This window comes from Homarus americanus, unplaced genomic scaffold (genome assembly GCF_018991925.1).
Source record: "Homarus americanus isolate GMGI-L3 unplaced genomic scaffold, GMGI_Hamer_2.0 scaffold45562, whole genome shotgun sequence".
In the NCBI taxonomy this organism is placed as follows: domain Eukaryota; kingdom Metazoa; phylum Arthropoda; class Malacostraca; order Decapoda; family Nephropidae; genus Homarus; species Homarus americanus.
In genome coordinates this window covers 930,558-957,418 of record NW_024744839.1, presented here as the reverse complement: position 1 = coordinate 957,418, position 26,861 = coordinate 930,558, and the positions used below count along the sequence as shown (strand labels likewise).

Sequence of the window (26,861 nt, the reverse complement as noted above, 5' to 3'; positions counted from 1 at the left end):
CCTCAGTGGAAATACAGAGTGGTAATGTTTATCACCGACAAGGCAGTTTGTTTATATATACCGTGATGTGACCCCACCCCGCATATCTGCACCCTCCCAATTCCTGCCCTCCGGGCCTCACCTCACCGATCTCACCTCGCCTAAGAACATAAGAATGGAGGAAACTGCAGCGGGCCTAGCTATTCATACTGGGCAGTCCCATTTACACCCAACCCCTATTACTCATATGAGCATCCAACCTATGTTTGAAACTATCAAGCGTATTCGAGTTAATGATGATATTTGGTAACTTGTTCCATTCATCCACTAGTCTGTTACCAAACCAGTGTTTACCTATTTCGCACCTAAATCTAAATTTGTCTAATTTAAAACCATTGTTAGGAGTTCGCTCCTGGTTGGATAGTTTGAGTACCTTTGTAATGTCCCCTTTGTTCAGCCCTGACTTCTATTTATACACCTCTATCATATCGCCTCTCACTCACGCTCGAGGAGTGCAAATTAAGATGCTTTAACCTGTCTCTGTACTCAAGGTTCCTAATGGATTAGCCTTGTCATTCTCCTCTGAATTCTCTCCAAGGATTCTATATCCATTCTGTAATAAGGTGACCAGAATGGAACTGCGAATCCAAGTGAGGTCTCACAAGAAGATATAGTTTTAGGATGACCTCGCTAGTCTTGTAACTAACACCTTTGTATGAACCCAAGTACTTTATTAGCCTTGTTTTGAGCAAATACACATTGTTTACTTGGCTTAAGGTCCTACTTATCATTACTCCTAAATCTCTCGCAGTCGGATTTCTCAATGGCATCGTTGTTCATCTGGCAACAGGTTTCTGTTTACATCTCCTATACTGAGTACTTACATTTGTCCACGTTGAATTTCATCTGCCATTTTCAGACCATTCAAAAAATTTGTTTAGATCTTCCTGTAGTTTTATGGAGTCCTCTCAAATTTAATAACACGTCCTATTTTGGCGCCATCAGCAAATTTACTTATGTTGCTGTCTATGCCGATATCTAAGTCGTTTATGTATATTATAAATAATAATGGTCCAAGTACTGAGCCTTGGGGAACTCCACTAGTGACGTTGCTCCAATGGGATTTAGTGCCGTTAATGCTCACTCGCTGTTTCCTGTCCTGTAACCACACCCTAATCCATTTAAGGATATTACCTTTGATGCCACACGCTTCTACCTTTCTAATTAGTCTTTTGTGGGGACTCACCCATGCCTGCATCTGGCGCAGCAGCGCGCCCATTGCCTGAGTCACTTGACTCACTTCCTGGTTTTGGGAATGTTTTTGGAATTACAATTTTGAGAATAAAAAGTGGGGGGGTCAACCCAGGGGCCAGCCCAAGAATCGCCCCTGCTCTTCTTGATATAGAAGTTTTATCACCACACAGAGATTCTTACTTAACTTAAAGATTGATTCTCCACATGAATTTTCCTTCACTTACACAACTCCCTCCAAAATTTATTCTTATAAAGGTTCTTTCTTCACAGAGAGCTTCCTCCTTCACATAGATTTGGTCCTACATCTCTTAAGAGGTTCATTCTTTACATAAGGGTTTCCTCCATCATATAATTTCACTCCTCACATAAAGGTTTCTCCTTCATGTAGACTCCTATCCTGTATAGAAGTTCCACTTTTCTTTCACCAGTGTTTTTTATTGTTGGGTCATTTCATCTGTTCAGTCATTGAATACATAAAGCAGATGAATTTCTAAATTCACCGTTTCTGCTGAATTCTGTTTATATATAGTACATGACTTTTCTACATACTTCATGTTTCTTTATTGCACCATTCTTATGTGTCCATCTTTATCAGTAAGTGTGATGCAGAACTTAATGTTAATACACAATCGACTATACTAAAATATTCCATAGTTGGAGATCAGACAGCAGTGCACTCTAACTGTACAGTATTATGAAGAATTACTTGGAATTTATAATATTTACCTATTTCTAATACAAATGATCAAACTAATAATTAAATTATTTGCACTGATGTAGTTATCAGGTAGCTTTATAATAGGAAGGTTAATATCACTGATTTTTTTTTAATATACTAACAAGAGCAAACAGAAAGTAAGAAATTCAAGTTTCTGTAGTGTATGTGCATTTAAATGAAAGTTCCGTTTCCTCTGATAAAAAAAGAGCAAAAATATTGATTATCTATGATAGCCAAAAGAAGTTAAAATCATGATTTTTTCAAGACATGCAGACCAAAAAATTTAGTACAGTACAGTAATTCAAAGAATTAATGTAATTTGTGCCATATTGTACAATCTGGCAACCCTCAGAATATATATCGTATACAGGCATCCCCTGCATTACGGAAGCCCGGGTTACTGAATTTCGCCACGGAATTTGTAAAAAGTATTTGGAGAGAGAGAGGAAAAAAAAGGAAAAAAATGGTCACAACTGCGGCAGTACTGTACTGTACTGTATTGAATATATAATGGAATAAAAAAATCATTTATCAGTAAAAACAAAATTTACCCGGTGTGTGTGTGTAAACTTTAAGGTGTAACAGATGATTCATTTTCTTCAGGTGATGCATTCTGACTGTATACAGTACATTAGTTTGGTTAGAGATGTTGCCAACATTTAAGTATTATATATTTGTGCTGTGCATTATGTTTCAAATTTTTATACATTGCCTTTCCCCTCATTCATAGTAGTAGATCTACAGACTCGCCCCTGAACATCTTGGTAATTCAGCCAGATGGAAATTTTTATTACTGAAGGATATCCCTCTACAGTATTATATTACTGTACTGTAGTACTCTGTTTGCAACTTGTGCCAAACTATTGAATCAAATCATCACTGAATGTTTAGTTGCTATTTTGATGATTAAGCAAATGTCATTGAAATTTTATTTACTCTTGATTGTTATTCTTAATTTTGATTGAAATTTATAGAAAACAAGTCTGAGTCCCAGCCTGCTTTTATGGTGTTGTGGCTTGTGTGGCAGAGTTGTGTCATTGACAAGATGTATGCTTGAGTCCTGCTTTCACAATACTTCCAACCAATATATATTAAATTTAATTTTATAATTGTTATTAATATTTTTACTACCATACCAGTAGTGGTGTCCCACACGGTTCTGTTCTTTCACCTACTCTCTTCCTTCTTTTTATCAATGATTTACTTCACACTACAACTAATTCTATCCATTCTTACGCTGATGATTCTACTCTTCACTCTTCTTCACATTTTCCCCTTCCTCCTAACTCTCAAACTAGATCTGTTTCTAGAACTGATATCATTACTTCTATCAATGCGGATCTGTGCAGCATCTCTGAACGGGGAGGTACAAACTTGGTTAAGTTCAAAAGTAATAAAACTCAATATTTACCAATTACACTTTGTAAATTAGGGCGATCTCCCACCAATTATTTCAGGACACTATCCTACCAAATTCTGAAATAAATATGTTGGACCTCATCATTTCTCCAATATGTCCTGGAAATCACACATCCTTAGCATAGCTAAAGCCTCCCAAAAGTTGGGAATGCTGTACAGATGCTGTACCTACTTCACTCCTGAGCAGTTGCTCCAAGTATAAGGGATTCATTCATCCTATCTTGGAGTACTGCTCTCATATCTAGTGGCTCTTCTTCTGTCCAACTATTAGATAGGGTGAATCAAAGGCATTTCATCTTATTAACTCTCCTCCTTTAGTCAACAATCTCTCTTCCCTTTCTTTTTGCCGTAATGTTGCTTCACTCTTTACAGGTACTTTAACGGGCAATGTTCGGTGGATTTGGCATCCAGGTACCGCCGCAAGGCCGTGGGCTTGTAACACACGTCTTGCCCACCGCTCTGTGGATGTCGGTCACACGAGAATAACCTTATAGTACCTTCTTTCCTCCACAGCCAAACTGTGGAATGTTCTGCCTTCTTCTGTGTTTCCATACTTATGCAATCTGTCTCACTTTTAAAAAGCTGGTTTTCCAGCATCTTCATGGTGTAGATTAACACAATATAACCTATATATATATATATATATATATATATATATATATATATATATATATATATATATATATATATATATATATATATATATATATATATATATATATATATATATATATATATATATATATATATATATATATATATATATATATATATATATATATATATATATATATATATATATAATAGCTTTTATTAATTAAGGGTGTGATGTAAATGGTAATGTGCTGTGGAAATATACTGGTTGGTAGTACTTGTATTGGTTTATGAATGTGCTGCTCTGGATATATCACATGCTGATTATAAAATTTGGTAATATTCAGTAGAGGCCAGATGGTTGCCAGCTGGTTGTCTACCGATGTGCTCCTTCTAACAAGACTAACTTAATTTGGTGTTGGTTTATATTTAAAAAATCAAAATTCAAAGAGACCTTACCAATGTTTATCGGTGGTAGCCTGTTAGGCAGTTATCTGGTTGGTGATATGATGCTCCCATATTCACCGAGTGCTTAGAACTTCAAGCATGTTATGTGAAAGACTTGTTATTACACACAAGCAGTAGTAAACAAGATATTTTTTCTAAGTCTGTACATTGTGAGGAGGTCACTTTACAGCTTGATATTTTTCGCCAAGTGTGTTTTTACAGAATTGATGATAATTTTCAAGATAAAAAACACAACACACAGTGAGCCCTGCCATCCACTTAAAATTTAATCTACCTTTCTTATGATTATGGAGTAAAGTGATCCAAAGAAATATAAAGGTAGCTTTTACTTAAACAAGTACAAATAATATTAATAATGACTGTCGAGGTGCAGTTTAAGTATACAAAGCTTATGATACCAGGAAGAGAACATATTTTGTTATGTATTTAGACTACAATACACAGTGTATACAGTTGATGAAATTACTTGATAATTGAAATTTCATGATGCATACAGTGTATCTTTGTTTTACTATGCATGCTGTTTCACATATTCAGTAAAGGGTAACGCAAGAATATACGTAAACATTACAATTATAGACTGTCCCCCATCTTTTAGGTGTTCATCTCTTCCAAATATATACTATACAGTATACTTATTTGTAGAATAATTCAGGAAATTCATTTGGCAGTTTTACACGATTTACCTCACTTACTTTGAAATTAAAACAGTGTTGTATACTGTACATAAAATCACAATAATCTCAACAGATTTAAAGTAGGATAAGGGAGTGAGGAATAGATAGAGGAGAATGATAAGTAAAAGGAACCTATAAAGAAAAGAAGATGTACAGTACAGTTCTCTTCCTTCAGTGATAGTGCAGAGTTGGAGGTCTGAAAGATTAGCAAGTTGTGTGTAATTATGTGGCCATAATATGAATTAGTAGAGAAAGAAGGAACAGTCCAATTTTACAGTTTATGGAAATATAAATCTTTCTGTACAGCTTAGACCCTATTAGACATTATACGGTCCACAGATTATTGTCCAGTAGTACGGTACATAAAATGTATATTGCTTATAAATTTGTAAGATAAAATTTACTTAATAAGAATAATAAACAGATATTAATTGCACATTATTTAAAAGTGATACACTAATAAGACTTTGTATCCAATTTATTAAAATTAACACATGACATTTGTAAAAAAAATCTATAATTAAAAAAAATAATTAATATATATATATATATATATATATATATATATATATATATATATATATATATATATATATATATATATATATATATATATATATATATATATATATATATATATATATATATATAAAATCACCGGAAAATGGAAACAACGGGTTCATTTTTCCGTGATTTTATATATATATATATATATATATATATATATATATATATATATATATATATATATATATATATATATATATATATATATATATATATATATATATATATATATCACACACAAACAACAGTTGGTCCTCATATTACATGTAACCTGAGGGTACCGTGAGTGAGAAACGCTGCAAGTGAATAACATAACATATGGGATTAATTGAAATGGAGTCCGGCCATCCCCAAACTCCACTTTTTGACTAATAAAACAACTATGTTGTAGTAAAAATATTATCTTAACTTTATGATGGCATGCACACACAATTAATAATTAAGAGAAATATTAATAATAGTTTTTTAACACTTACATTAGTAGAAAAGATGGCTGGGCACACGGGATGGGCGGTTGGTTCCGAGGCAGAGGGCAGATTATTGGCCCTCACCTGTATCACTTGTATCAATTGTATCACTATCCAGCACAGAGGCTTGCAGGGCCTCTTTGTCAAACCCCCAAAGTTCATATAAGTCCATATCCTCACTATAATTATCACTATCACTGACTTGGGCCGCTGTGGTATGGTGAAGAACTGGTCATGTTTTGATGACTGGGCTAACTTTGTGCGCATTTTATTTTCGCTACACAACATGGCAGATATCGGAGAGGTTGATCCAAATACGCTGCTTGCCAGCCGCCTCCGCGTGAATGGGGTTCACGAATGGAATGTGAAAATGTTAGGTTTCGGCAAGGCACCGCTGAACGGTGAACGCGAATGCGGACCGCGTAATATGAGGACCAACTGTGTGTGTGTGTGTATATATATATATATATATATATATATATATATATATATATATATATATATATATATATATATATATATATATATATATATATATATATATATATATATATATATATATATATATATATATATATATATATATATATATATATATATATATATATATATATATAAAATTTTTTTATTGATAAAGGTTATAAGAAATTAGGTGTTGCTTCTGAGCTTATTTGCTTTCAAACTAAATTTTATCCAAGAAAGTTTTGTCACGATGAAATGGTTTGAGTGTGTTAGGTTTTTTGCTTGAGCACTGGTGAGTCATGTTCACCTCAGAAAGTCAGTCTAAACATATATATATATATATATATATATATATATATATATATATATATATATATATATATATATATATATATATATATATATATATATATATATATATATATATATATATATATATATATATATATATATATATATATATATATATATATATATATATATATATATATATATATATATATATATATACACTAATCCCAGGTAAGTAATTAATGGATGTTTGGCCAAATCATTTCAACTATACAGGTATGTCATGTAGCTTTGGATCACTTAACATTGGTAATACTTCACCTTTATTTGGTTTTGACTTTTGATGGACATCTGATATATGATTAACATGTTGCATTAACTTTTATTAATCTGTGTTTTATGAAGATACTTTTAACTAAATTATTATTATAAAATATAGAGCTAATCCCTGGAGTTTATAAAGTTATGAGGAAGGGCATTTGAAGTAACATACAGTCAACCCTCACTTTACGCGGTTAATGTAACCCGGAGGGTACCGCGGAAAGTGAGGAACGCGTAAAGTGAATAACATAACATATGGGATTAATTGAAATAGAGTCCAGGCCGACCCCCAAACTCCACTTTTTGACGACACACAACTATGTTGTAAGTAAAATATTATCTTAACTTTATGATGGCATGCACACACAATTAATAATTAAGAGAAATATCAATAATATTAGGTTTTTAACACTTACATTAGTAGAAAAGATGGCTGGGCACACGGGGATGGGCGGTTGGTTCCGAGGCAGAGGGCAGATTATTGGCCCTCACCTGTATCACTTGTATCAATTGTATCACTATCCACCACAGAGGCTTGCAGGGCCTCTTTGTCAAACCCCCAAAGTTCATATAAGTCCATATCCTCACTATAATTATCACTATCACTGACTTGGGCCGGCTGTAGTGGGTGGCGGGTGAAGAACTGGTAATGTTTTGATGACTGGGCGACCTTGTGCGCCCCATTTTTGCGCCTCTTACACAACATGGCAGATGGCGGGAGGTTTGGATCCAAAAATGGCGCGGCTTGCCAGCCGCTCTCCGCGTAATGGGGTACACGCACCGCGGAATGTGAGCATGTTAGGTTCCGGCAGGGCACCGCGTTAACGGTGAAACGCGGAATGCGGGACCGCGTAATGTGAGGGTTGACTGTATATAACTTATTATTCACATAATACATTACTGTATACATTAACCAGTAAAAACACTGCTTTGTTTATTTTACTTTAGTTTTCTGTTAGTAATCTTTATTTTCTTATTATTTTAATTAATTGCTGTTGTAGTACAGTATTTACATTCTTCTGTGTGTATATTTCCCTAGTATCTACTCCCTTCATATTGTGTGTTTGTGCAATATAATTAATATTAGTCACAATGTGACGTTGTTTTCTGCTTTCACTGAATGCAATATATTTCATGTAATTGATCACAAAGTGGCTAATATGTGTGTGCTTTAACTCACTGTAATAATTTCACATAATTGTTTACTATATGCCTTCCTTCTTGGCTTTTACTCAGTGCAAAATGTTTCATGTATTTGGCTACTATGTGGCTGTGTTGTATCTTCATTAACTTTAAATTGTGATGTTATACCTTACTTAAACAATGAATTCTCAATACTGTATTAGGTGTAACATGTTTGATATAAAATTTGCCAATGAACTTGTCATGACTTCTATACAATATTCATATCTGTCTTCAGCTTATGCATGCTTATGTGATGTTCGAGAGCCCAGCTTAACATTGCGTGCTGGCTTGCTCTGTCCCACAGGCATGCGTAGTGGGACAGTGACCCCGAATTCTCCTTCCCGTCCTACCTCTGCTCTGAGTCAAGGGTCCAACAACAGCAGTCAAGTGTCCCTCAGGTCAAGAACCTCTCCTCGCAAACCTCGCCCACTCAGCATTGCTGGAACTTCATTGTCTTCTGCAGATAAACCCAGAGATCCAACTACACCATCAAGGGAAAGCAGGCCTATGGAGAGGAAATGTATGTTTTGTGTCATATGATTGCCTTAAATATGCATTGCTATCTTATCTGCTTGCTATTTCTAAACTATACCGTCTTCTTAAGATTAATTTGATGTGATGCTTGATTATTATACACACAGATCCTTACTCAATTTTCAGTATTCTAGTTTTAGTTTTATATACTTTATGATAAATTTAATTTTTCAGTGTCAATTGGATCTACTTCATCAACGAGTAAGCCCACAAGAGCCAAAAGTGCTGGCTCTGATAGGAGTGCACCAGCCACTCCAGCTCGCACTCCAGTTAAGGCTGCAACCCCCAAGAAAACTCCATCACAAGTTAAAGCTGAAAGTGCTGCGAAGAAAGCAGTTGAGAAAAGTAAAACTACACCTAAGACAAAATCAACACCAAAGACCACACCATCACAATCCCCAGCTGTTGAGAGCAAGCCACTTCCTGGAACCAAAGAGGACAAAAAGAAGATAAAGGAAGATAAAACTTTAGAAACAAAATTAAAGGTACAGAAAAGTAAAACAGAAAGTATTAATGATGATAGTGTTACTGAAATGCAATCAGCGGCAAAAACCAATGGTGCTGATTCACAGCTGGAGGCAATAGTTGTTGATAATCTACAACCTGAAAAAGACATAGGTGCCCAAATTGAACCTACTTCAGAGGATTCACAGGCACAAGTTGAACCTGTAGTTGAGGAATTAGCACTTGAAACTAAAAAACTAGTTGAGGAATCTGTGAAGCCTGATGGTCCCACAGTTGAAGAAACAGAGTCTCAAGGTAAACAGCCTAGTCAGACATCAGAAACTCTTGCTCAAGATGAGAAATTGAAAGACGAATCTAAAGACAAACTTGTGTCTGAAGAAAAACTGAGTGTTCCAGATATCCAAGAGAGCTCAAACAAGCTAACTGAAGATGATAAAATTGGAGAACCTGAGAAAACATTAGCCCAGAAAGCTGCAGAGAAGCCTGTAACTGGATATGCTACAGAAGAAGAATACAAAGCAGCTTTAGCAGAAAAACGAAGAATTGCTAGAGAAGCAAAAGAAAGGGAGCTAGAATTAGAACGACAGAAAAAGGTGAGTATACTATATACAGTACAGCTCCTCCTCAACTTTCGACCACCCGGGCATACGACCGCCTCAGTCGTACCAAAATTTTGTCAAATTATGTATTTTCGAGTCCCAACGTCAGTGATTGCACCGTGTACTGACAAAATTTTCGTTTGTAATTCATTTTAAAATGGCTGGCATGCTTAAAAGTGAGAGTTTTGTGATGCTGAGAAGAAAAAGATACACCCATTTTAGATTTTATATGTATTATTTAAGCATTTTCGACACGACCTGGATTTGGGTCCCTAACCCCATCGTAAGTCAGTGAGGAGCTGTATACAGTGTATATATATATACAGTTGTACCCCACTTAACGCGGTCAATAAAACCCAGAGGGTACCGTGTTAAGTGAAAACTGCGTTAAGTGAACAACAGAACATATGGGATTAATTCCAATAAAAACTGGCCCATCCCCAAACTCCACTTTTTCCGACACAATACCTATGTTCTAGTAAAAATAACATCTTAATTTTATGATGGTACATGCACAAAATTAATACTTAAGAGAAATAGAGAAATACAGTCGCCAAGTTAATGTCCATTCAAATAATGGACTCGACTCCCTCCCCCCTCTTCTCACAGTACACCCGCTGGCTCTTCCCTCTGAGAAATTTTGGGGGGAAAACCAGGTATAGTAATAAATAATTCCTCAAACGAAAGTTAGGACCAGGAATATTTTGAATACAAATGTCATATATTTTGCACAAAAGATAACATATTTACTCAGAATAAACTTTACATCTAAAATTTGTATGTCTAACGCAAAATCTATGATGTTTATATTCAAAATGATCACCAAATTGTAAGAATTCCAGCAATGTAAATTATATTCTGGCTGGGTAATTTGTATGAATTTTATGAGCTAAAACAAATATCTTAAGTTAATAAAAAAAAAAAAAATATTCTTCACAACACTATCTGTCAATCAAAGTACCCAAACTTGCCTTCCCCCTCTTCCAACCGCGCAGTCAGTCCCAACCCTCCCCCCCCACCCTCCACCAATCCTCCCTTCAAGAGTTTTTAACATTTAGTATTAAATAATACCTCAGATTAAAGTTAGGATAATATAATTGACATTGCTGGATTCCTTGTAAGACCAGGAATATTTTGAATATAAATGTCATATATTTTGCACAAAAGATAACATATTTACTCAAGAGTAAACATTATATCTAAAATTTGTATGTCTAATGCAAAGTCTATGATGTTTATATTCAAAATGATCATCAAATTATAAGAATTCCAGCAATGTAAATTATATTCTGGCTGGGTAATTTGTATGAATTTTATGAGCTAATACAGGCAGTCAGGCAGGGTGGGGGGTGGGGCGAATCTAAAAATAGCTCTCGAGCCGGACACTCACCGCGTATATGTGGAAAAAACCCGCTTTAAGTGAAAGTTCAGCTCTGGCGAGGCACTGCGTATATGGTAAAACGCGCTAAGTGAAACCGCGTTAGGCGGGGTAATACTGTGTGTGTATATATATATATATATATATATATATATATATATATATATATATATATATATATATATATATATATATATATATATATATATATATATATATATATATATATATATATATATATATATATATATATATATATATATATATATATACAGTTCTGCTATAACGCGATAATTGTGTTCTTGTAAAATATCGTGTTATAGAAAATCGCGTAATAGAAATAACAGGGCTTATGGAGAAAATAGGGTTAGGTGCAGATTACTCGAAATCGAAAAAATTTAGTAGTTAGCCTAACACAAAGGATAGCACAGTCTAAATAAATGTTACATTCATATCTAATAATGAAATCATACAGTAAATTTAACACTTTACCTTGAAAAAATATGAATGTAACTTGATGGGGGAGAAGGGTGATTTTGAGGTTGATAACATCGAGCTTCTCTTCAAGTGTTATATCCTTTCTTTTACGATAATCACCGGGAATTCTATCATCAGAGCGCTTTTTGGAGATATTCTTCTTTACCATATTCACAGTTAATACCACAAAATTGGAGAAATAGTAAGCAAAAATCGCGTTATAGCAAACAAGCGTTCGCGTTATACAAATATTGTTCCGAATTCATAAATCGCGTTAGAGCAAATTCGCGTTATCAAAACACGCGTTATATCACTGTATATATATATATATATATATATATATATATATATATATATATATATATATATATATATATATATACAGTATTACCCCGCTTAACGCGCTTTCACTTAACGCGTTTTCGCATATACGCGGTGCCTTGCCAAAGCTGAACTTTCACTTAACGCGGATTTTTCCACAGCAACGCGGTGAGTGTCCGGCTCGAGAGCTATTTTTAGATTCGCACCACCCCCCACCCGCCACCCTGCCTGACTGCCTGTTTTAGCTCATAAAATTCATACAAATTACCCAGCCAGAATATAGTTTACATTGCTGGAATTCTTATAATTTGGTGATCATTTTGAATATAAACAACATATTTTTTGCATTAAACATACAATTTTTAGATAAAATGTTTAATCTGAGTAAGTATGTTATCTTTTGTCCAAAATATATGACATTTATATTCAAAATATTCCTGGTCTTACAAGGAATCCAGCAATGTCAATTATATTATCCTAACTTTAGTTTGAGGTATTATTTATTAAAATTTAGTGGTTATCCCACACATCTCCTTGGGACGGTTGGTGGGGGGTGGGGGGGAGGGAGGGACCAACCGACCGACCGGTGAAGAATTATTTTTTTTTAATTGAAGATATTTGTTTTAGCTCATAAAATTCATACAAATTACCCGGTCAGAATATAATTTACATTGCTGGAATTCTTATAATTTGGTGATCATTTTGAATATAAACAACATATTTTTTGCATTAAACATACAATTTTTAGATAAAATGTTTAATCTGAGTAAGTATGTTATCTTTTGTCCAAAATATATGACATTTATATTCAAAATATTCCTGGTCTTACAAGGAATCCAGCAATGTCAATTATATTATCCTAACTTTAATCTGAGGTATTATTTAATACTGAATGGAGGATTGGTGGGGGGTGGGGGGAGGGTTGGGACTGACCGTGCAGTTGGAAGAGGGGGGGAGGCAAGGTGGGGTACTTTGATTGACAGATAGTGTTGAAGAATATATTTTTTTTTTTATTAACTGTAGATATTTGTTTTAGCTCATAAAATTCATACAAATTATCCGGCCAGAATATAATTTACATTGCTGGAATTCTTATAATTTGGTGATCATTTTGAATATAAATAACATATTTTTTGCATTAAACATACAATTTTTAGATAAAATGTTTAATCTGAGTAAGTATGTTATCTTTTGTGAAAAATATATGACATTTATATTCAAAATATTCCTGGTCTTACAAGGAATCCAGCAATGTCAATTATATTTTCCTAACTTTAGTTTGAGGTTATCCCACACATCTCCTTGGGACGGTTGGTGGGGGGTGGGGGGGGGGAGGGAGGGACCGACCGACCATCTGTTAGCTGGCTGTGTACTGTAGTGTGAGAGGGGAGGGAGTTGAGTCCATTATTTGAATGGACATTAACTTGGCGACTGTATTTCTCTTAAGTATTAATTGTGTGCATGTACCATCATAAAATTAAGATGTTATTTTTACTACAACATAGTTATTTGTCGTCAAAAAGTGGAGTTTGGGGGTCGGGCTGGGTTCTATTGGAATTAATCCCATATGTTCTGTTATTCACTTAACGCGGTTTTCACTTAACGCGGGACCCTCTGGGTTCAATTGACCGCGTTAAGTGAAATTATACTATATATATATATATATATATATATATATATATATATATATATATATATATATATATATATATATATATATATATATATATATATATATATATATATATATATATATATATATATATATATATATATATATATATATATATATATATATATATATATATATATATATATATATATATATATATATATATTTGATAAAATCACATGGGAAAATGGAAACAACGGAGTACCTTAGCTTTCGTCTTTATTCAAGACATCTTCAGAGGCAACTGGATTACATGGACAGAGAGAGGCTTAAATATACAGGGTGACCTAAAAACATGAGGTCAGGTCAAAATGATGACATCCACTAATCCCCACACCAACACACACTTAGAGGAGCTTAAGAGAAGGGTGGTGACGTGACTAGCCAAGTCAGGTCAGAAAAAAGGGACCCACAAAATAACTATCATACATCTAGATCAAAGGTTTTCAAAGCATTTTTAACCTTGGGCCACTGACAAATAAATTTATGTAACATATCAGTTTTGAACTGACCATCACTAAGGTTTATTGATTTTAATTCCTTAATCTAACTAGCTTCAACAAGAAGTCTTTCTGTGACACAAGATGATTTGAATACTTCTAAGCTTTTTTCCCAAGCAATGGGGTGATTATTATTCCTAACATGAACAAACAAGGCACTGCTTTCAGATGCAGTTCTGATATTATACTTATGTTGTTTGATTCTGAGCTGCAGTGTTTTTCCTGTCTGACCTACATAATTACAATTACATTTGCTACATGGAATACAATAAACACTTCCATTTACATTCAAACTTGGGCTATTCCTTATTAACATATTGGTAATGGTGGAGTCATACTTGAAAACAACATTAATATTTAGAAGCTTGAGGGACCGAACTAACGGGACAAATTCATTACGATAGGGCAGAGTCAAAATATTCTTAAGTGTAGGAACTTGTCTGGTTTGAGAGGAATGAAAGGATTTTTTAGCCCTTTTAAAACAACGATCAACAAACAAAGAAGGGTACCCAAGTTTATGTGCAATAGAACGAATGTGTTTCAATTCATCGTCTATATATATATATATATACAGTATATATATATATATATATATATATATATATATATATATATATATATATATATATATATATATATATATATATATATATATATATATATATATATATATATATATATATATATATATATATACTTTTTTTTTTTTTAGGTTGATGCAGTATACGTGAGTCCAGATCATACGTAACTTACTTATCCACAGGACTTGGTGCACATATAAGGACCAGCATAATTTTGTCACGAGAATTCTCTCTTTGGCCATTGTGATTTAAAAAATAATAATAATTGTATACTTGGATTATACAGCAAAGCTTTGCAGATTGTGCAGTATGCAAAGTACAGTTTACAGTCCCAACACATTTTAAATGACACGAATGATATTTCCTCCACATTAACGGTTGCTTCATGTCTGAATTTTAGTTTGAATGTTTAAAAATTTACACTCCTTGTCTGAGTCTGTACAAAAAAAATAAATTCTTGCTGATGATAAAGAAAGCAGTGTAATGTTTCCAGTGAAGACTGTAAATATCTATACACAAAACCCTTGTAATATGAGATGCCTTAGGAGGTACAGTAAGTCCTAGATTAACGTCGTGGTTCCGTTCCTGAAAACCGCGACGTTAACAGAAACAAAGTTAACAATCAATTTTCCCCATAAGAAATAGATAAACTACAGTACAGGAGTTACGTTCCCTAGCCTCTCTTTGCCCCATAAAATACATTACATATACATAAATTCAATGGAATTTTTATAGAAAATAGTATATGTTATACATCCAAAAAGATAAATAAACTAAATCATTTTGTATTGTACTCATTGATGGGCGGAGGTGGAGCGAGTGTGTGTGGTGGGTAGTGGAGAGGAGGGTGGCTCATTGATGGGCGGAGGTGAAGCGAGTGTGTGTGGTGGGTAGTGGAGAGGAGGGTGGCGAGTCACTGAGACTGGGAAGGTGGCTCCTCCTCCCGCTCTGACTGGGTGAGAGAGGCTGATGTGCCGTACAAAGTAGTCCGTGACGACGTTACACCGAATCGGCGGGACGTTGTCCAAATCATGGGTATCTAAAGAGTAGCAACATTATAATGAAATAACATTGTCGGGGGACAACGTTAAACGAGGACTTACTGTAAACTATCAGCTTTATGTTGTTCTGATGATCACCAACATTGTAGCCTTTTCTTCATGTTTAGATAATCACTGCAAATAAATAGTTAAAAGGTTTTAAGACTATACCTCTTCATAGTATTGACTATGGTACATAAAAAAATTAATTAACCACAAATTTCAGTACTAAAGGTCATTCATAATGTAATTCAGGAGGAAATATACTTCAATCTATAGTCACATGCAAAATAATGTCAAATCAGTGTTGGGGGGGTGTAGTTGACCGAGTGTAGTAAAATGCTACGTTTTCACAAATCTGACAAGCCTCCCTTGGGAATTTATGTAGAAAAGTAAAAAAAGGATATAGAAATGGCTAAAGGTAAGGTTTATTGAACAACATGAGCTAGGAAACCTCTGGTAGACCATTAAATTTAGCTACCTTGTGAGTTTAATTAGTGAGGGAGGATCATGAATGGGAGCATAGCCAAAAGACAACCAAATTACTTTAATGTTGGTTTTACTTATTGCCTGGTAGGATACTGGTGGCTGGCGCCAACCATATAATTTAAAGTACGTGTGCTTGTCTGTATCCTATGTAATAGCTCGATTATACAAAATTGGATAGTTTCACAAACATTATGAAAAATCTGTACTTCTTAACCAATATGATCTTTATGAAAAGTGACTCAACTTCATGATTCATATTAAGTGATTGGCAAAGACATTAAATTTATATTTGATTAGTTTAATGACTGCCTTTCAATCAATAAAAAAATAAATAAAAAAACTTTTCTAGCTTGATGAGGAGGAGCGTGAAAGAAAGGAGGAAGAAGAATTCCTAAAAATGATTGCGGAGCAGAAAAAATCAGAAGAAGAACGTCTGAGGAAAGCTATAGAAGAAGCCGATCGAAACCGTGAAGAAGAAGCAAAGAGGAGGGAGGAAGAAGAAAAACAGAGAGAAGAGGTAGTTACACTTATCACTAAATTGTTTATCCAGGGAATATACTGACATGGTACATTTCAAGAGCAATACGGAATTTGCAAAAACTCACCTTCATGTAAAAGCTTACAATGGCATCTAGTGGGAAGTGGTTTAATACAGTATTGTTATTTTCATGCTATCATAAGTTGTAAAAATATTGTATTTTCTAGGCTGAACGTTTAGAACAGCAAAAACGTATAGAAACAGAGGAACGTCTGAGACGAGAGGAAGAAGAACGTCAAGCTCGTAAAAGTCGTGTGGCCGCTATAATGGCCAGGACTCGCGGGAAAGGGGGATCAAATACTCCTACAAAGGTGAGTTTGACATCACTCTTATCAGTTTATATATATATATATATATGTACGAGGTCTGTTTGTGTGTCCGTGTGATCTCTGGTTACAGTTTTGAAGATATATCTGAAATTTAATGTGAAGATGCACATGCACCCCCAGAGGGTTAGTCCATCCCAATCCCAAGTGTCTAACCCTTAATAGTAAACACTGTATTATTGGAGAGAAATAGAAAGGCACCAAAAATTTATAGTGTAGTTGATGTATAGTGTGGGGACTCCCACATGAAAGTGATAATGTTTGTCCTGGAAGGAAAGAACACCCCCCCCCCCTCCTATACACACACACCTAAAAGAGATAATGTAGTGTAGTTGACAGTGGAATAGCGGCTCTGCCACTTAGATGCTTTTAACACTATATAAATGTTATATTCTGGTACACACAGACAGTGGATGATACAGATGACATATATGTGAAACAATTGACATAATGAAAATGTCTTCCTATATACAGTTGTACCCCGCTTTACGCGGTCAATTGAACCCACAGGGTATCGCGTTAAGTGAAAACCGCTTTAAATGAACAACAGAACATATGGGATTAATTCCAATAGAGACTGGCCCGACCCCCAAACTCCACTTTTTGACGACACACAACTATGTTGTAGTAAAAATATTATCTTAACTTTATGATGGTATGCACACACAATTAATAATTAAGAGAAATATCAATAATATTAGGTATTTTAACACTTACATTAGTAGAAAAGATGGCTGGGCACACGGGGATGGGGGGTTGGTTCCGAGGCAGAGGGCAGATTATTGGCCCTCACTTGTATCAATTGTATCACTATCCACCACAGAGGCTTGCAGGGCCTCTTTGTCAAACCCCTCAAAGTCCATATAAGTCCATATCCTCACTATAATTATCACTATCACTGACTTGGGCCGGCTGTGGTGGGTGGCGGGTGAAGAACTCGGTAATGTTTTGATGACTGGGCGACCTTGTGCGCATCGTGCCCCCGCCGCTTCCCGCGTATGTGAGTAGATGAACCGCGTTAAGTGAAAGTTCGGTTCTGGCGAGGCACCGCGTATATGAGAAATCGCGTTAAGTGAAACCGTGTAAAGCGGGGTAATACTGTATACTGTATGTTAGCAACATGTATGTGAAATGACATAACGGTACAGACAATAATTGTGATAATATGACATGATACTGTATTCATATTCTTGCTTTTGCTTTTATAATATTTACACTTTAAAATTCTTATTCATACAGGCTGAAGCAAAAACACCTTCAGATGAAGCTAAGAATTTTGGTGATGGAGAGATGAGCATTAGCATGACTGACTCCATGATGTCCTCTATTATTGCTTCTGAATCCCAGTCTGAGCCAAGAACCGACTCACAGCCAGCCACATCTACATCAGACTCTCAAGCAAGCACTCAGCCACTTAGTGATGTTTCTTTACAACCAGCTAGTGATGTGATATCTCAGCCTTCAAGTGACACTAATGCTGCACCAACTAGTGATGTATCCTTAAAATCCGATCAACATCATACGGATTCAAGTTCACAGAGTCAAACCACTGAAATAGCTGTTGATTCTAAATCTTCTGTTAGGGAGGAAGTGATGTATTCAAAGGTTGAGGTGACCTCTACCACAGAAAACTATCAGGTGGATGACCTCATTAGTGGTATGTCTTCAATTAAAGTGGAAGAACCACATGTAAATGGGGATTCCCCAGTGCCCATGGACACAACTCCCACTCAGTCTGTTGACTTGTTGGGAACCCTTAGTGATGTACATAGTGTAAATCATAACGGAGTAGATAATACACCACCACAAACCACTCAAGGGTAAGTTATAGGTTTTTATTACTAATTTAAATTTGGACATAGTTGTAATACCTTATGTATTTAAAATTTGAATTCTTTTACTTTTTCTTATTTCCTCCTTGTTGTACAGCTTGTTCTATACAAGCCATTTTTCAAATTGTTACTAGTGTACTGATCTGAAAAATCCACATGCTTTAGTCTTCCTCCACTGCCTATCAACTTGACCCTTCCTGTTCCTAGTCATCCCCAGCTTAGCTTATTTATATTATTTTTTCTTGTGAACTTGCATAAAGAAGGCTGTTGAAAAATTAAAAAAACTGAATTTGTTGACAGTAACATATGGGAAAAAGAAACAAGTGTACTGTATGACAATGTACAGGAATGATATTAAAGGAAAGAGGGAGCAGATAGGTGACAGTGATTTGAGTTTGAAAAAGAGTACAGTATTTTATTTTATTTTATTTATTTTATTTATTTTTTTTAAGTTAAGGTTTGGTTGGGATCAATATCATGTGGTCTTCAGTGGTTTACACTCCCATGTTTAATATCCTGCAACACATCATGTACCCATTCCTGTATTACTTTCCATTCTCCCTACAAAATTCTGGCAGAGTGAACTGCTTTTTTTATTAGGAATAAGCAAACTGATTTTTCTCAAGAAATTCTGCTTAATAGCTTTGTACCACTTCAGTGAATATTTACAGTTCCTGAGACACATCTTGCTGACATGCTAAAGCTGCACTCTCTGAGAGGCTGCCCTTCTTCCTTTCACCTCACATCTGCTCAGTCAACTTCTCTGTTTGCTGACATATGTTTTTCTTTTATTTTCATGGTTCTTATATTAGTATTTTGAATAATAATAGAACCTTGAATTATTATCTCTTTCTTGTGATGCCAGATAGCAAACAGACAGACAACTTTGCTGACCTTTACTCTATCTTTCTCCTCGTCATTTGAGTTTGATATTTTTCCAGCAACAACATAATAATGGGAATTGCTTAATGGTGAGTCCTCTTCATTAGCAAGCTCTTTAAGTTGTTTAATAGGTCCATTTGGGATTAGCAGAGTTATTCACAGAGGATGCATTATGTGAAGTTCTACATATAGTGTGAGAAGAGCAGTGGAAACACCTCTCATTCATACATTATTCCTTATTTTTTGATGATGTAGGGTGGGTGATGTCATTGTCTCCCAAGTTCAAGTGTCAACTCACCCCACCCCCTGCACTATGTTTGCCATTTTTAAAATGACTATAAATAGCTGCTCTTGTAGTCATTCATTCATGTGGGCAACATGGCCAGTCCAACATAGCTGCTCCTAAACAATGTATGTTAGCCTCAATTCTCCTACAGTTAGTGTCAGTGAGGATAATGCCATTTGACCTCCTGTCTTCCCAGCAGACTCAGAGGATGGATAAGAGATTTCACAAATGAAAACTCTTAGGCACCTTGTGATGTTGTCTGAATGCAACACATGTTATGCTGCTATGCGAGTATAGCAGGGTACGGAGGACCATTGCTCAATAGACAAGCAGGTACACATCTGCTGAAGACCTGAGAAGCACGCTTGATCCAATATTTGTTAGATCTTCTAAATGTCCACGGTTGAAGCCAACGTACAACAAATGGTTAATGCTGAAGAGGGTGATCTTGTTCATCTGGTCAGACAGTGGGGGTTTAACTGATGGAGGGGCAGGTTGGTGCAGAATATGTGTGTTGCCCACATATGAGGCTAAGGTGTGCAAAAGTATCTTTGAGATCTTCTGCATACTGAAGTTCAGTTATGTTAAGATTTCATCTGGTACCTGAATGTAGAGACTGGTGCTGGCATGGATGGCTTAAAGGAGGGCAGCCCAAAAAATGGAAGAGGGTTGGTGTCAGTATACATCATTGTGTAACCCCCATTTGGATGGGGGGAGAATTCTATCTGGATGCCAATATGAAGGATGCTGCTGCTTTTGCCAATCAAGGCATTTCCTCACAATAGTGAGGAATTTTGGTGAGTAACCACAGCTACTGAGGGTCCTCCAAAGAAGCTTCCTTGTTTACTGAGGCAGGTCAATGAAGGCCATGTACAGGTCATAGCACTGCTCTGTGCTCTTCTTCTGTATCTGGTTGGTAGCAAATCTGGCACACAACACTATACTGTATATAACATGAAAACAGAAGTTGTCATATCCAAATTTTAATAGCAGAGTGAAAACATGATATCCAAAACCTATAGAAAGCAAATCATTAGTGGGTAAAAACTTCAAATAACTTTAAGGATCATTGAAAATGTCACCTTGTCAGGAGGGGCTGTGCAGGTACTACACACACTGTAGGTAACCTTATTTTCATTACAAGAGAGAGTGACTAGTACTCTACGTCACTGCCTTCACCTCGTCATCTGTAAAATTAAGTTAGATACCCATTCACAGCTAGGTGGACTGGGGTGGGTAAGCCAGTGACCCTTAAGACAGACGAGTACAATATCCACTCAGCAGCAGCTTCCGAAAAGGTCGTTAGCAAAGACTAAATGTTGTACCAGAATATACCTTTATCACTAGATATACCAAATCAATTTTTATTACCGATTTAACATTTTTGGTGAAGAGTAAAAGAAGTTTTGAACATATCTTTGGGGTGCAGCACACTTTTTTTTTTCCTTTTTTTTCAGAATTTGGGGTTTTAGACCATTGACACAAGTTGTACAAATATAAGATGCACTCCCTTTCCAAGTTATTCCACCCCTGTCACTTCACACAACATATTATAACCCACCAATAGCATCATCTTCCTTGAAAATACCCTGATGTCCTATTCTCTAGTCATTCACTATAACTGTTGCTTCTCCAGTATCCAACCCCTTACTATATGTGACCTTCCCCTCTCTTTCCACCACTGAATTGTACTCGTTTTACCAATCTTTCACTTCCCTATCTCTTGTTAAAACACCCTGAGGAATGACTCGTCTACTCAGCCCAACACTTATTTCACTTTCTCTGCATCCTATTACTGTACTCTAAGGTACAGTTGGTCCTCACATTACGCGGTTAATGTAACCCAGAGGGTCCCGCGGAAAGTGAGAAACGCGGAAAGTGAATAACATAACATATGGGATTAATTGAAATAGAGTCCAGGCCGATCCCCAAACTCCACTTTTTGACGACACACAACTATGTTGAAGTAAAAATTTTATCTTAACTTTATGATGGTATGAAAAAACAAGTAATATAGAAGAGGTTAGGTTAGGAAAGATAAAGGTTAACATAGGAAAAATAAAGAATAGGTTAAAAAACGAAAAATTTTGTGGAACACTTACGGTAGTAGAAGAGATGGGTCGGCATACGGGGATGGAGGCTGGTTCCAAGGCAGAGGGCAGATTACTGGCCCTCAGGTGAATCACCATTACTAGGTGAATCATCATCACTGTCACTTACAGTTGTCAGGGCTTCCCTGACAAATCCCTCAAAGTCAACTTCACTGTCACTATCACTGGCTTGGGCTGGCTGTGGTGGGTTGCGGGTGAAGAAATCTGTTATGCTTTGCTGACGGCTGGCGTTGATGTTGTCGTGATACACCGTGATGTACGGCTCCATAGCCTGCACCAGCCGGTTATGGAAGACTTCATAGCGGTCATCGTCATTGTCGCGGGAAAGGACGGACTTAATATTCTCTGCAAACTCCATGGCACACTTAATATCACTATGACTTAAACTGTGTTCTTCGGAGACTGACGCACCTTCTTCCTCCTCTTCACTGACGTGTTCTTCTTCCAACATCTCGTCGGCAGTCACTTCAGGATTTCTGATCACCTCCAGGATGTCGTTGTTGGTGGTCTCGGAGAAGCCTGGAACTGTAACAGTAACAGTCTGCGCAGCTTCTCTGGCAAGGTCCACTGCTACTGCAACATTCTGAACCTCACCAGTCACAGATTGACTCCTCCTCTCACCTGGTATTCCATGCAACACATGTCTCCATGCGTGACGAATTGTAGCAATAGGCAGCTGTTCCCATGACTCCACCAAGATGTCCACAGCTTTCTTGATGTTAAATATTCTCCAGAATTGTTTGAAGAGTATTTTTTGCTGTTCTAACCGTTGTTCCTCATCTTCGTCGCTCTTGCTATCGGTGGTGGTGTCACTCAGGTCACGCAACTCTTCCCTGGTGTTGGTGTAGTCGTTCAGGAGCTGGAATTTTTTTGTTGAGAATGCAGCTTTCACATTGCAAATCAACTCCTGGTCCATGGGCTGTAATATAGACGTAGTGTTGGGAGGAAGGAAGACCACTTTTACGTTGGGGTGACGATCTAAGAGTAGGGGCGAGTGTCCTGGTGCGTTGTCCAGCAGCAACAAAATATTAAATGGCACATTCTGTTGCTCACAGATTTTTTTTACATCGGGAACAAAACAGTCATCAAACCAGGAGAGGGACAGTGTAGAGAACATCCATGCCTTACGTGCTGTCAGCCAGTGGACAGTTAGCTTGGTCATGTCCATGGTTTTGTAGGCGTTCGGCTTGCGGGCTGTGTGGATCACCGATAACTTGAGCTTACAGGTACCGGAGGCATTGGTGGCAAACAGGACGGTGATGCGTTCCTTCTGCATTTTCCGGCCCCGAATCCTGGTGGCATTCTTCACAATGTAGGACTTGGAAGGTAGTTTTCTCCAGAAAAGACCAGATTCGTCCATGTTAAACACCTGGTCGTCGGTGTACTGTCCTTCCTCCATAATCTCACGTAAAAACGGAGGAAATTCCCGAGCCGCAGCACGATCAGCACTCGCTTCTTCACCACCAATGTTTATATTGGTGATCTTGTTCCGGATCTTAAACCTCTGTAACCACCCAGAGGAAGCAGTAAAGGGTTTGGGCTCTGAAGTTCCCATCTTTCGTGCCACTGCCATGTACAGTTCACGTGCGTAGTCCTTCACAGAGCGCGTGTCGACCGCCATGTTGCGTCGCGCCTGACGCACCAAGTACCTCACAAGTAATTTTTCTGTCTTGAGAAGCACCCGGTTGTGAAAATACTTGATCATAGAAGCACCTGTAGACTTTGTGATCTTCATGTGCTCCTTTATCTTGGCTGAATCCTTCTTTATAGTCCGGATCGTAGATTCGTTGACGCCATGCTGGCGCGCGAGATCAACTTGCCGTGTTCCTTTCTCCAAATCTTGAATAATTTGGTACTTCACCTCGTAGCTTAAGGAACGTCGTGTCCTCTTTGGCTTAGTGCCGCTGGGTCCAGGTAAGGAAAGGTTTTTCTCTGGGGGTGGTGGTCCGGCGGAAGCCATTTTACGGAACAATGGATGCGCGATAACACGGAGTGGCCTTGAGGGATGAGACTGTCGCGGCTAGGTCAAGCGTCGTCTCTCCTCCCTCCCTCCCTGCCCTGGGTGGACACGTCATAATACTTTAAGCCAATTACAGCTAGCAGCAGAGGAGGGTAGGGATGCATGGCCAATCACAGGTCTTGTACGTCATATGACGTCAGTGATAACGCAACAAAGACACCCTGCGCAACCTTACCGCGCCGCTTGCCCAAGCGGAGGGAGGAGGAGGGAGAGGCAGGCAGGCGGGCGGGTGGCGCATGGGGAAAATCTAAAAATAGCGTCGCGCCGGACACACTCCGCGGAATGGCGTTCGCGACCGCGAAATGTGAAAATGTTAGGTTCTGGCAAGGCACCGCGGTAACGTGGAAACGCGGAATGCGGGACCGCTTAATGTGAGGACCAACTGTACTGTATATTAATTTTGTCACTTTTTAATTGCAATTTCCTTTTGCATTGTATCTCACACACACACACACAGTAAAAGGGCTTTCTGTAATGTTAATACTGTATAAAAAATATAATTATAACATGAATGAATTAAGTACAGTCAGTTCTGCTATAAAGCGATAGTTGTGTTCTTGTAAAACATCGTGTTATAGAAATTCGCGCAATAGAAATAACGGCTTATGGAACAAATAGGGTTAGGTGCAGATTACTTGAAATCGAAAAAAATTTAGTAGTTAGCCTAACACAAAGGATAGCACAGTCTAAATAAATGTTACATTCATATCTAATAATGAAATCATACAGTAAATGTAACACTTTACCTTGAAAAAATATGAATATAAATTGATGGGGGAGAAGGGTGATTTTGAGGTTGATAACATCAAGCTTCTCTTCAAGTGTTATAGCCTTTCTTTTACGATCATCACCGGGAATGCGATCACCAGAACGCTTCTTGGAGATATTCTTCTTTACCATATTCATAGTTAATACCACAAAATTGGAGAAATAGTAAGCAAAAATCGCGTTACAGCAAACAAGCGTTCGCGTTTTACAAATATCGTTCCTCTATTCATAAATCGCGTTAGAGCCAATTCGCGTTATCAAAACATGCGTTATAGCAGAACTCACTGTAAGCAGATATTCACCCCACTATTGCTTAGCTTGTAATAATGAAATGATGAATCTGCCAAGAACCATTAAGCAAGCACATACAAAGAGTGAATTTCAGATTTATCCTAATACCTGTACTATTCTGTTAGACTGTAATTCCAGTGTACTACTGTTGGCCTTTGATGTAATAAAACATTTGAAATTGTCAACAAATAACATGATACAATTGTAAGAAGTACAGGTTATTGCAATTTACATTATAGGGAAATAATAATAATAAAAAAGAAATTAAGAGCTCTGTTGATTGTTGGAGGAAAGGTTGTGTTTTCCCAAAAGAGAAAAAGTGATATATAAAACAGCAATTCTGTACTTTATACTGTTTAATACAGTATATGAAACTAATATATGTTTTCTTAGAAAACATAATTATTAGTTAAAGTGCCATTTTTTTTCATATTTTTTAGGGAATTAAAGATATAATTTGTTTAATTTTTGTTCCTGAAACAGGACGGACAACCTTCTAGGTTCTTTAGACCCTCTCAACTCCTCCCTCACGTCCACCACTACCATCACCCCTGCAGCATCAAACTTTGACCAGATCATTGACTTGGGCCAAACTAAGCTCAGTAATGAAGATGCTGTTAATAGCAATCCACCTTCACCATTTATAGCATTTGAGCAGAATTTGAACAAGAAGCAGAATCAAGAGAATAATAGCACAGTTCCAGGTATGAAGTTGAAATAATTTTTGTATTTAGAATGTAGAAGTATTATAATCGGAGCAAGTTTTCTAGAACGTGAATTTTATATGGGACAAGCAAAATAATATGATTTGCTGTTGCATGATTTAAACTGGAGTAGAAAGTACTACAGATTTATAATGGAACCATTTTCATTTGTAAATCAGTTTTAAGTTTATTTGTAGAAATGAATTTCGCCTTTTTCTTATTTATAGTTTGTGACTGACTTTGGTTTTGTTTTTGTCTTTCAGATCTGCTGCTGTAAATCTCTGGTTTTGTTCATATGCTCTATGATGTGCGAGTGTGATTGTGATTTTAAAAAACAACGTATGTGATAGTAGCACTGGACCTTAATATACAAGTGTGTGTGGTTGAGGAACAGAAAGGCCTCACTGCATCACTTGCCACATAACAGGGGTAATGGGTTTACCAGTACCTGTGCTCCTTCTATTGTGGCATTTGTGCAAAATATTGAGGATTTGTATTATTACCTCTGATTATGAATTGGCATGTCCCCAGTCAAAAAAAGGAAACCAGTTGCCTTAATTGGTTATTTTAGTATCCAAAGTTTGTGAACTGCAAATTCATTATGTTATGTGGTGTGCAGATGCAAGCACGAATGCTAACCAGTTA

General features: G+C 36.5%; 1 protein-coding gene across 1 annotated transcript in view; it reads left to right on the top strand.

Moving 5' to 3' along the window:
* The window catches only part of LOC121878142 (protein split ends-like), a 94,967-nt gene that overhangs the window by 67,822 nt on the left and 284 nt on the right, over positions 1-26,861 (top strand). Inside the window, 7 exon segments of the mRNA XM_042384157.1 lie at positions 8,707-8,922; positions 9,111-9,994; positions 16,808-16,975; positions 17,164-17,307; positions 18,562-19,142; positions 25,996-26,216; positions 26,480-26,861. The exon segment at positions 26,480-26,861 is cut by the window's right edge and continues 284 nt beyond it. Of these exon segments, the coding sequence (XP_042240091.1) occupies positions 8,707-8,922; positions 9,111-9,994; positions 16,808-16,975; positions 17,164-17,307; positions 18,562-19,142; positions 25,996-26,216; positions 26,480-26,493 (2,228 nt within the window). The 3' untranslated portion in view covers positions 26,494-26,861.